General features: G+C 40.4%; 1 protein-coding gene across 2 annotated transcripts in view; it reads right to left on the reverse strand.

The window, feature by feature from the left end:
- Positions 1-298: 298 nt before the first annotated feature.
- Positions 299-13,032, reverse strand: part of Brwd1 (bromodomain and WD repeat domain containing 1) — a 91,068-nt gene continuing 78,334 nt past the window's right edge. The window contains exons 41-42 of one of the 2 annotated variants that reach the window (XM_090349338.1): positions 11,508-12,419; positions 299-2,103 (exon numbers count right to left, since the gene is read on the reverse strand). In XM_090349338.1, coding sequence (XP_090205464.1) covers positions 1,793-2,103; positions 11,508-12,419 — 1,223 coding nt within the window. In that variant the 3' untranslated portion in view covers positions 299-1,792. Of the gene's footprint in view, positions 2,104-9,006; positions 12,420-13,032 lie in introns of those variants that run through there. The other variant, XM_090349346.1, reaches the window with a different exon arrangement.

Consider the following 13,032-nt stretch of genomic DNA (forward strand, 5'->3'; position numbering starts at 1 on the left):
TGTTCAAATTAAACATTTAACCATAAATGGAATGCCAATATAGAAAGCTGGCAATAGAATCTCAGATTGTGCCAAAAATTAGCCCTGCCACTACAATCAAAGCTGAAATTCATCACACTGAAACCATAGAAATGTTTGCATAAGCCTTCACTGAAACTTACATATTTTCATTTTATGGTATTTGAGTGTCCTTTAACCCATTAAAACTAGTATGTCCAATAAGAAATTTCTGTGAAATTTGAGAATGGAAATAAATTTCAGCATTCTATTAAAGCTCAAAAATTCAACCCCGAGGACCTAAAAATAATAGCAGTTTATTAGGAACTCCCTTTCTCATCTCTAATAATAAATAACAAGGTACTGGACAGCAGTATTTCAAATTATACTTTGAAAAAACAAAGAAGATACACTGCAGATTAGAATATTCTGGTTTATCCTTAAAAACAAAAGCAAAAGGCCTTCTTTTAAAAACAGACATGCAACCACAAATGAATTTCTCAAGTAACCTAAACATTTTGGTCCATTTGTATAACCAAAAAAAAATGTACTACACTTAGTAAAAGAAAAAAATAGAAATCCCTAAGTTTCTACATTTCACTAGTTCTGATTTTACACGTGCAAACAATGTAGCAATACTTACAGATATTTTTAAATGGGAAAACAACTTGCTTGAGACAATTTTTCCAGTAGCATCTTACATTAAAAAAGATTTGACATTACATTCATAGATCACGCTAGGTGATCCTAATTTTAACGAAAGGCCATTAACAACAAATTAAACCCCATTACAAGAAAATCATATGCAGTATGATGACCAGATTTCTTTCAAAGGCCACAATGAAAGAGGCTAGACATGCTGCCACTGAAACATTGAAGTTTGTTGTGATGAGACCATAATAAATTTGCTCTGAGTTCTAACTTTTAAGGTGCTGTAGAGACACATAATAGGATTACAGTCTATCATCTAAAAATAGGACTATTTTATCTTGTTAAATTTTTATTTTGACTAAGACTACCTAAGCCTGCCTCTTAGTTTTTGCTGCTACATGAAAGTAGAATAATCACATTCATAACTCTCGTAGAAAAATATATTCCCTGAATTACATATACCAAGTGGACATTCAAGTGAATCTCAGTATTAGGAACAAAATAAGCCATTACATGGTTTAATCCAGCTCTACCTTCTGTAGAATTATGTCACACCCCCCCCCAAAGCATCCACTTTTCACTTGCTTCTGACCTCTCAGATGTGAACTGCAACCTGGCAGCTCCAGATAGGCTCATGGGACCCCTTGGATATGTGCCTAATTTATTCCTTTAATTTCAGCAATAACACCAGTCACATGTTTGCATACTCTTAATAAAAAGCCTTTAAAATTAGCATCCGACTGAGATTTGATCTTTTTTTTCTTCTCTCTTGGAAATTTGTCTTTCCTACATACCCTGTACATTCCACGGTTCCTTCCTCTGAAAAAACCACGGAGAGATTTCCTCCACTGTGAGAGAGGGGCCCTTTGTCTTCTTTTCCCTCTATAGTCCCACAGAACTCCCTGCACTTCCAGTCTGCCCAATGGCTGACCCCAGAGAAGAGATGTTAGAAAATTCCTCGGAAGACCCCCTCTGGGGGGCGGACCTAGGGCTGATGGTAGAAACACTGCAGGTTTCCTTGAGGCTCAAGATCACTAAAACCATTTTTGCATTCTCATAGTCACTATTGTGCTTTTTCTTTCCGGGATCTGAACCGCCTAAAATAAAGCAGTTTGCTACTAATGTCTTCTAGCTCTTTTTCACACTAAGAATTTATGGTTGTATCATCCTCTTTATAAACATTCAGTAATTTTCTCTTAGCAGCAGCAGAAGCATTTCGGTGGGGCAGTTTTCTGCTACTCTTCCTAATCCAGACATTTTCTGCTCCTGAAATCGTTTTTCTTAGGTTACTCATTATCCTTATCTTACTTGCAGCAACAGTAGCACATCTGCGGGGAACTTTCTCAGGTAGCACATTTGCTTTCAGAGTCTCACTAGGCTTTTGCACTACATCCGTCAGGTGGTGCGTACATGTTCTTGTGTTTGTATGGGGTTCTCTGTCTCTACGACCAGATTCTGAAAAATGAGTGAAAGGTCACGTAAATGCAAAAAATCTTGTAGCACAAGATTTTCCTCAACAACATTGTACAGTCCAGCCTAAATACAAATGCTAACAAGGTTTTGACACTGACTGAGCCTTTGGTTTCCTTCCTGATGCCTGAGAATTGCTGTCCCTTAGCACAGTAGCAGACTGCATCAGAAAGACTCTCACAAGTATTTGAAAAACCTATTTTTTAAAAATAAGACCATGTATGTTTTAAACTTTTGGTGTCATTTCTAGTCCACCCTTAAACAACTCTGAAACACTGTCAGCAAGCTGTGACTTTTCTAGATGACAGCACACCTGCAGAACCTCAACTCATCACCCAGAAGACCAACATTTCCTTTATTCAAAACGTTGGTAAACTCACTGTCAGACTATGCATTCTAGATTATTTTTCAAACACTAAGTCTTCAAATTTCAAAACAAGTCTCTGGCTAAAACTTTAGTATTTCTTTGGCACTTATGCATCTAATATCCATTAGCCCCTGAATTTTAGACTTATTGGTTGGCAATAAGTGGCATTTCAGCCACAGAGTCGAACTATCTAAAACTATGAATCAGGTACACAGTAGTTTAGATGGAAATGTGACCACAGGATCTAATTCATAAATTGAACTTCCCCTAAAATGAAAGAGGTCTCCCAAAATTGCTTGAGTCACTTCCCTCCAATCACCTCTGTGACCCCCATTCTTTTTTAGGGATATTCAAGGATCCTGGTAGTGAACATCCTGGAGCATGTTCTTGCCTCCTTGAACAGGGGACATGGACTTGGGATGCAGTATTTTACTTCTTCCCATAATTCTTAGCCATTTTAAATCTGTGATGTTATTTATGTTGAGAAAATCAACCCTAACTCCAGAATGTTCACAGCAAACTGATGTTGGATAAGCCATCAGTAGGATCCAAAAGTGAAGTTTTAAAATAATATAGTGAATTTGGGGTGAAAGGTTATAAAGAGCCTCTTGTTTTATCAGCTGTGTCCATCTGTGCCCGAGAGAACCACAGCTGGGTTATGACTTCAGACCCCCAACACCCTATCTAAGCTGGAAAGTACAATATTGCTAAAACTCTATTTTTACAAAATGCTAAGTCACAGCAGGTCTTTACCTAAGTGATGACTGAGGTGTGATGACTACAGTGATAAGGAACACAGGTTTTAAAAAAAAATTCCTAAGGAAACCTGAACTTGAATATAAAGAACTATGTCCAAAGTAAAAATTTGAGAACTATTTTGTAGACAGCAACTCCAACTCAAAAAAACATCACCAGATTCTGAGAAGATAAACCTGGAAGTTTTACAGAAGGAAGATCTTTTAAAAGCCAACTGAGCTGGGCACAGTGGCTCACGCCTGTAATCCTAGCTATCAGGAGGCTAAGATCTGAGGATCAAGGTTCAAAGCCAGGCAGGGCACTAAGAGACCTGAGACTATCTCCAATTAACCTCTAGAAAACAGGAAGTGGAGCCTTGGCTCAAGGGTAGGGCGGTAACTGCCCTACCCTTGAGCTGAATAGCTCAGAGATAACACCCAGGCACCGGAGTAAAAAAAAAAAAAACAGTTGGCACAAAAAAAAAGCCAACTGAAAGATATGACCATATGGGGATTTGTTTTTATCCATTTTGTATTTGTTTCTGGAGCTAATACAGGAGCTTGAACTCAGAGACTCATAGTGTTTGCTTGACTTTTTAACTTAAGGCTAGCACGCTTCCACCTTTCTGGGTCTCATGGCTTCTTCTGCCCCAGGCCAGCTTTGAACCACAATCTTCAGATCTCAGCATAGTCTTAACTGTTCAAGAACTTGATCAATTATAAAGTGCTTTATTAGCCTTGAGAAAGGGGTTTGAATTCCTGGCCTGGGCGCTGTCCCTGAGCTCATCAGCTCAAGGCTACCGTCCTACCCCTTGAGCCACAGAGCCACTTCTGGTTTTCTGGTTAATTGGAGGTAAGAGTCTCACAGACTTTTGCCTGGGCTGGCTTTGAACGTGAGCCTCAGATCTCAGCCGCCTAAAGTAGCTAGGATTATAGGCGTGAGCCACTGGCATCTGGCAAGGTACAGTTTTTAAAAAGACACACAAATGAGAAGCTAAATATGTGCACAAGCCTAAGGACCCTGGAGAACGTTGCTGTGGTAAAACATGTGATAGCACCATTTAACACCAATGCTTCAGTGACCCATGGCTCCTACTGTTACCCTCCGGTGTGTCAGACCTGTCTTTTGGAGGACTAGATGCCCTGACACTTTCTTGAAACCAGCTGCTTAGTTGGGCCAAGATACAGCAGTAGCACGGGATCCTGCGGGGGTAGTAAGCCATGCTTTCTCTGGGTGACAAATTATAACTCAGCCCTGTGTGGGCTCTCAATGTCTGGGAACCAAGTTCAGCATGAACATGACAATTCTAAAACACGGCTAGCTGTCTAGTTTCCACATTTTTACAATTTTTAAAAACTAAATGTAATCAACAAAACCTCAGTCTAAAGTAAATACCGTAACATTACAAAAATTTAACCTAGTCAGCACCTTTTCGCTGAATCATTTAAAATAAATTTAAGGGGAAAAAATGCCTACCTTAAAATGAAGTCTTGACTGTTTTGTCAAGATTTGAGGGGGGGCGTTGATGTGACTGTTGGGTGTGGCTGGTGAATAAATCCCAGCGAGTACACTCTTCCTCCCTCACACCATTTTAGCAGCAGCTAGAGATGGGCTTTGCCTGCTGCTGATGGCAAGCTGCATTTAATTACCAGTGATTTGCCCTTCCTAAGCCAGGTCTGCAGAAGCTGGCAGCCTCTCCTGTGTGGTACAAAAATGCTGCAGGCTCACCTGGTGCCAAAATGTCAGCAATGTCAGTGGACCTGGTCTGACCTTCCCATTTTAGTCACCATTAGAGTTCTAGTCACTGAATGGGGACCCCACACAAGTTTGGGGTACGGGTTGGGGGAGGGGCAGTTCAATGACTCTAGTTCATCACAATGTATTCTTCTCTTTGAAAGCAATGCATGTTAAATTGGTAAGAAGTCATTCTTACAGTTCTCAAAAGTTGTGATAAGTATCCCATTCCATAAAACTAAAATTATGAAGTATATGTTGAGACTTTATATTCTTCTCATTTATTTTTTTTTTGAAGGAACATCTCAGCTGGGTACTGGTGGCTCACGCCTGTAATAGCTACTCAAGAGACTGAGATCTGAGGAGAGCAGTTCAAAGCCACTCAGGCAAGAAAATCTGTGAGGCTCTTATTCCCAATTAATCACAGAAAAAGCTGTAAGTGTAGAGCGCTAGCCTTGAGCATAAGCCGCTCAGAGCCAACATTCAGGCCCAAGAGTTCAAGCCTCAGGGCCAGCAAAAAATAAATAAGAAACATCTCAGCATTACAAAATGTAGGCAGAATAAAGTATCAGAAGTAAACCCTGGGGCCAGGAGGTTGGCCTAGTGGTAGAGTGCTTGCCTAGCATGCATGAAGACCCGGGTTCGATTCCTCGGAACCCCACATACATAGCAAAAAGCCGCGCAAGTGGTGCTGAGGCTCAAGTGGTAGAGCTCTAGCCTTCAGAAAGTCCAAGGACAGTGCTCAAGCCCTGAGCTCAAGCCCAGGACTGGCAAAAAAATAAAAATAAAAAAGAAGTAAACCCTGGTCTTTCACAATCTCCCTGCTTCTTTACCATTGGCAGACAATTCACAAAAAGTCCTGCTCACATTTAGCAGTATTCTGCCTGCAGGGGAAGAACTCACCACCAAAACAGCCTGGGAAGCTCATACCCACACTCCACACACCCACTTCTCTCAGTTGGGGTTGGTTGGTTTGTTTGTTTATTTATTTATTTTGGTAAGGCTTTTGCTTAAAATGGCGGATAGATTTAGTAACTGACTGTAAACTGGTAATGAGTCAGGACAATAGAAACCTTAACTGCCTAGTGTGCAAGAAGCTTTGCCTTCCATGCACAGCTCTGCAAAATGTAACAAGTTTTTAAAAAACAAAACAAAACAAATCCTTCCCAAGGGCTGGCCACAGTAGTTCATATCTCTAAGTTGGGAAGCAGAGATCCAGAGAACTGTGATTCTAGACCAGACGTCGACAAAAGTTACTACGGCCCTATCTCATCCAATAAGCAGGGCACAGTGGCATGGGCCTGTGACCCAACGACACAGAGGGGCTGTGGACTGCATCATCACTAAACCAAAAATGGGCTGAAAGCTTGGTTCAATAGGTAGAGCGCTTTGCCTATGACCTGTATGTGAACTAAATGAGGTGGTACAGCTCAAGGTCTGGTCCACATATTAAAAATTAAAGATTCCTTCAGCTTTTGACCACATTTTAATCAAAAGACGTAATGGAGCCAGACACGGTAGATCACACCTGTAATTCTAGCTACTGAGGAAGCCGAGATCTGAAGATCGCAGCTCAAGGCCAGCCCAGGCACTAAAAGCCCTTGTGAGACTCTCATCTCCAATTAACCACCAGAAAATGCAAAGTAGCAATGTGACTCCAGGGGTAGGGCGGTAGTCTTGAGCTGAAAGCTCAGGGACAATGCCCAGGCCCAGAGCTCAAGTTCCACAACCAGATTAAAAAATGTACCTATGTGTGTATAATTGTCTAAACTCGAATGTAACTTTAAAACAAAACTGGAAACTGGTTTGCTTGCTACCATATTCCATGTAAGGTGTATGTGGAATAATGACGAGGCTATTCAAGGCCATGCAACCTAGAGCTGATCTTGTTTCTATTAGTCAGCTTATTACTTTCTCACTGACAGCCCAAATTCTCATTAAAATAAATGGAAAACACTTACCTTAAGATTGACTTAGACATTAAAATACAACCAGGAAGTATACTGAAGCACTGGTAATTAGATCCAACGAATCTACCCACCTTGCCACAGTTGGGAAAGATAGTATGCAGTCATTTATGTTCAACCAGAGATGACGACTGATTTGTAGGGTCTAAATATTGTGAACACATTGTGCCCCGCCCCCCACACCTCAGACATCAAATCCAGAAGAGCAACAGTGAGGAGACCCCAATTCACACCTGAGATTCTCCCACTAAATTAATGTTTTAGAGAATGGCTTTGCAAATTACACAAGAGACTTGGTTTTAAAAAAATTTTTCAATTTTGAGAATCTCTAGATAACCTTAGACAAACTTCTACTTGAATGGCTTCCAAAACTTTCTTAAACTGTAAAAAAACAAAAAAAAACAAAAAACAAAAAAACAGTTCCCAGCATTCCAGTCTTTACTCCCCATCCTCTCCATTTACAATTTGGCTACAAATGAGATTAACATTTCCTAGTTGCATTCTACTTTTCTCCACACTGTCCCATTTTCTCCCTTGTTTTGGCCAGTTTTATTTGTTTTTTCTTTATGGTTCCAAATACCAGGATACATTGTCAAGCTACAAGTTTCATAGGGGTTCTACTTTATCATGTCCTGGTACCTAGGAGCAAGAGTTGTGTGGGGTGCCACTAAGCAGCAACACTCATGAAAATGCTTCACAGTGCTCTGTTGAAATCATGAACTACAATGTTTCTACAATGGACACGTGGGAGGCACCTCGTAAAGTACATATGTGCAGTGACTTTCTACTAATGATAAGAATGGAGCTGGTTATTTCAGCTATAAAAGGAGAAAACACAAGACCAGTGTCTAGCAATTCAAGATATTTTAAAGAACCAACACGAGTGGAAAACAAAAAAAAAAATACTGCATGCCCCATCACCAATGCTTTTGCATTCTCATTTCCTTCAGCTGACATAATCAAATCAACTTGTACTGATAGAAGATTCAAATCAATTTTTTCCTTTCCCCCGCCCCCCTTGGGCCAGCCTTAGGGCTTGAACTCGGGGCCTAGGCACTGTCCCTGAGCTTTTTTTCACTCAAGCCTGGTTTTTGGCCAATTGAACCACAGTTGCACTTCCAGCTATTTTTGCTGGTTTATTGGAGATAAGAGCCTTACTAACTTTCCTATTCAGGCAGGCTTCAAACCAAGACCCTCAGATCTCAGCCTCCTGAGTAGCCAGGATTATAGGCATGAGACACTGATACCTGGACCAATTTAATTTTGTAATGATATATAACAAAGATAAATAAATTCTGTGTTGATTGTTCTGTAGGGGATAAAAGGCTAACAAGAGGTACTAGGAACAAATGCAGCGTGCACCCAGTGTCCTGGTACGAATTTTTACTTCTGGGTCTGTTGAATAGCCTCCTTTTTCCATTTGTACTTCTAGGTTCTAAAATGCCTTTTTTAGTGAACAGTAGTTTCCTCTTCAGACACAACTGTACTTTGTGGAAAGAAGCTCTCTGTGTTGTGGCTCAGAAGATGAGCCTAACAGCTGCTTTCATTCCTTCAAGTATTACAATGAGAAATAATGTGATCACTTTAAGAAACGTAACAACCAACCTACAAGTTATCTGAAAATGGGACAAATGTTCCTTTTATTCAGACAGAAGTCACTACACATTGTCAGAACACTCTGTTAAATAAGTGGGATGTGGGGTAAAGATACTTTTCAAACCTCATCTTTTAAATGTTCAAAATCTTTTTCTTAATACGCTCGGTAAAATTAATCTTTCAAAGAAAGTAAACATCACATCCGAATACTTCAAAACCTTTTTTAAAAAAATCATAAATGAATAAAATCATAGACTTTGGACATACAGCCAGCATGGAAAGTAAATTATTTTTCATAAACACCATCAAATGACTTCAAGTGCAATGGAAAGCAATAGCACTTATTTCTGGACCAGTTCACATTCACTTTGTTAACCCTTTGTCTTTTTCTCAAGAAAAACGTACACTGATCCTAAACACTAAAGTGCATTTGTGCACCAAGTCCCTGCTTATCTCGTCAGTAGAAAGAAGTCAAACATGTGCTAGCGCTCAATGTAAACATTTCAACTAGTATTTATTAATTGTCCTTAATGGTACTTAGGAGTGTGTCACATCTTCAAACTTCACGTCAGGAATAGCACCATAACAAAACAAAACAAAAAATAGAAAATGCTTTTTTCCATAAGCACTTAAATTTGAGAAGTATCTCAAGTGGAGAGGCCACCACGGTCATCACACTTCTCAAGTCACCAGACAAATTCTTGCTTTCTGAGAGAACCAAAACACAGCTTCTACACACAAAGGTCTAACCATTTTGGACAAAAAGAAAAATCAGTGACTGAGCAGCCAACCAACTAACTCTATCCAAAGACAGAACAGTTCTACTGGTGAAGCTCAAACTGTCCTCGGTTTAGAAAAGAATTTATATACTACCAGATGAGTGTACTTCGTATTTACGTATGGGTTTTTGGTACTTTTTGTAGATGGTAAACATGGAATTATAACCCTGAGAACAGATATAAAACAGAGAGCTTAAGTAAATTAATGGCTCTGATAACTAACCTATATTAGTTCTTAAAATTAGGGAGATAGAAGGCATCCTGTGCATCTTTTAGGTCAGCAAAGACAACTGTCCGGGATCAATCTGTGTACTGGATACTTAACAGGGGGTCAAAGAAGAAAAGCAGTAGCTCTTTGACTTTGTGGTGGGACAGAGTTCTCTAAACCACCAGATGAGGGGCAGGTACTTAGTCTATTTCCACTGGCAATGACCAAATACCTGCCCGCTTCCCTTGCGTTGGCACAGAAGGACTAAGTCCCTGCTACCACGTCCAGTGGAGTAGATAACTACTATGTAAGAACACTCTCTTAACACTGACACGTGATTCTGCTTGTATGCCACCTCAAGGAAACACAGGAGAAAAGCGTGAATTCTGTCTAAAACCAAACACAACTAAGTCCAACAAATAACTTAAAAGTATAGATAATGTAACATAGCCTTTATCTACCAAATATGTAAACCATTCGGGGACAAATGCTAGGAATGGCCACCTATACTGTCTGGAGTTGAATAACTCATCAAGTGAAAATGTTTGGCTCAAAAACAGGTGTACTATGGTACATGGGATGAAGTGATAAAGTTTCACTTCAAATGGGTAAGAGTGTCTTATTTGGATGAGAAGGCATGAATATGATAAAGACACATTTTGCCACCTAAGCAAAGGTCGCTTGGAATTGCACCTGGCACCAATGAAGCTCAAAGAGACAAAGAAAGACATTTAACTATTCTATCTAGGTAAGATTTGCAATTGCACTCTTTAACAAAACTCCATTCTACAACTTTAATACAAAAGGAGAAATCTACATATAACTTAAATATTTAATTTTAGCCCTGTACACTCTATTAAAGAACATACTTTCTCTACATCTAAGGCACACAAACTCCTCTATTTCAGAGTAAAATTATGGAAGAGCAAGATTTTGGTTAAGCCCCTTACAATGGAAACTAGAAACAAAAAAAATTTATGTAACATTTTGTTAGTGTACAATCTAAAAGAAAATGCTAACTATCCCCTGGCCTTAGAGATTTAAATAAGCATTCAAAACATTAAAAATAATTTATCAGAACTTTATAAATTCAAGTTTATAAAATAAAAGTGATCATATGTCCCTTGTAAAAGAAAAAGAGCCAACAGCATTTAGAAAGCAACTTAGAAACCACTTCAATGAAAATGACCAAATCTAGTATAATGCATTCCACTCAAGTAGATAAAGAAAGGGGGGGGAAAGTGATAGGTACCTGACCTACTAATCATGGCTGCACTTCCATGATTATTAAGTCAGTATACATACATGTATGAAGAATCTGTAAACACAGGTAACATGAAGTTGTTTACCTACTGATAGGGTGCGGGTTAGAAGCTACCAGCTCTGCAGTAACTCAGAAGAAAAAACAAACAAACAAAAAAAAAACCCTGCAGGACACTGGCTACTATGACGTAATGCTCTCTGGTTTTGATGACCAATGTGTCTAGTGTTTAACATGTGTCAAACGCTTCCTATATGTAGTCAAATACTGTCAGAGTACATCTGCCCCCAAAACGAAGCATATTTTGGCACCTGTACTGAATGCTGCTACAAAAACCAGCAAGTGCAAATAAAAATAACAGTCATGATTTAGTCACATTCATAACTTTTCATAGAAAAATATAAATATATTCCCTGAATTGTAAGACAAACTCATCTTATCAGCCAGCTTTTGCCATCAAGTCCAGTCCACTTCCTTTTAAATGAACTGGCTTTCCCTCATGGTCATAAGGTGCACTCCTTCAGCTCTAGCACGGTTTCTAAGCTTTTCTCATCATCCCCATCGTGGTACCTCACGGTCCGTCTACCCTGATTTCTCGTTTTTATTTTGGAGCGACGAAGAACTCTCTTAGATTTTGCACAGTCCATATCCTCCCAGTCGTCATCGTCCACACTCAGCCTAGGACGCTTGCTCTGTCTCGGCCGTCTCATGGGTTTAGGTGTGTTACTTGTAAAACTTTTACCTTTTCTAACTACTTTTGCTTTTCCTTTTGTTTTCCTCCTTTTGGTTTTCGTATTGTCGGTGCAGTCATTATCTGAGTTAACAGTGGAGTCCACGTCGGATGACTTGGGGCTGGTGTTGGGTCCACACTTTGAACTCCCAGTGTGTTCTGACATGTTTGCCTTTTCTGACTCAGAATGCAATCTTTTTCTTTTGACTTCCCCTTCTGCCGCTGCCGGTGGATTGTGGACGGCGTCCGTTTTCCTGAAAGGAGCCTTTCCATAGGTCCTGAGTCTTCTGCCATTCCATCTACGGAGCCCATAGTTCAGGTCTTCTTCAAAGTTATTCTCTACAGGAGCTTTTGCTGCCTCCGAAGGAAAGCTATTCCTCCCGCTCTTTCTTAAAGCATGGCTTCTGGAGTCTGCCGTTGAAAACCCAACAGAAGAAACTGTTTCAGAATGTACACTTACACTGCGAGTACTGGCATGCCTGCCTTTAGGCACTGGATTCGGAACACCTTCAGAATCCGAGTCTCCATTTACAGAATGGCCAACACTCTTCGTACTGTCCTCTGAGTCAGGCTCAGCGGGCTGACCTACTAACAGTCTGTCACACGCAGACTGTTCACTTGGCCCTTCACAGTCCCCAGCTTTCTCATAACCACTCAGGGCCTTCTTAGCAGTGGTACAAGCAAAACGGAGAGGCTTTTTCCTTGTCCTTCTAGGATACACATTTTCTAGGCTGGCACCTTCTGTGCTGCTCACAAGCGGCCCCTTGCTGGCAGCCACAGTGGTGCAGCTTCCAGTGGTCCTTAGAGGACCTGCTTTGGCTTTTGAGGATTTCTTAGTGGCCTTTGAACTGCTCTCTGAGCCCCTGAGGCACATTCTTTTCCTGGAAACCTTTCTGCTTTGTCCATCATCTTCTGGTGTAGAATCTAAAAATTAATAAGTTTTTTTTAAAGAAATGTGATAAGGTAGTAATTACTTCTAAAACAATTGTTCAACCTTTGAAATGACTTAAATATGGAAATCCACACCACTCACTCTATAAGGTGAGTTTCCCAACTCCAAGGCTACTGCCAGCAGCAACACCCCTGCTCATAAAGCTACTCATGAACACCGATAGTGTCTGCCACTGGGCTAAGGAATACCTACGAATCCCTCCTCGCCTTATCTCATCCCACTTTTAAGGCCGCCGATTCCAATCACACTGCTCTCTTCTTCAACTTTCACTTCTGTTTTTTTTTTTAAGCCAATCCCCATTACCAGTAGTGTGATGTTAACTCAGCCACCACTTCACCACTGTGCTCTGGAGTTAAGAAACCACCTAATGAACAATACAAAGTACCTAGACGTTTCCTGTCTAAGCACTGCTGGAAGCCAGGCGACAGGAGCTCACTCATCTGAGCTACTCAGGAGGCTGAGATCTGAAGACTATGGTCCCATGCCAGTCCACGAGGAAAGTCTCTAAGACTCTTATCTCCAATTAACCATTGAACAGGCGGAAGCAAAGCTAAGGCTCTAGTAGTAGAGTGCTAGACACACATA

This window comes from Megascapheus bottae, chromosome 1, assembly GCF_031878675.1.
Source record: "Megascapheus bottae isolate mThoBot1 chromosome 1, mThoBot2.hap1, whole genome shotgun sequence".
NCBI lineage: Eukaryota > Metazoa > Chordata > Mammalia > Rodentia > Geomyidae > Megascapheus > Megascapheus bottae.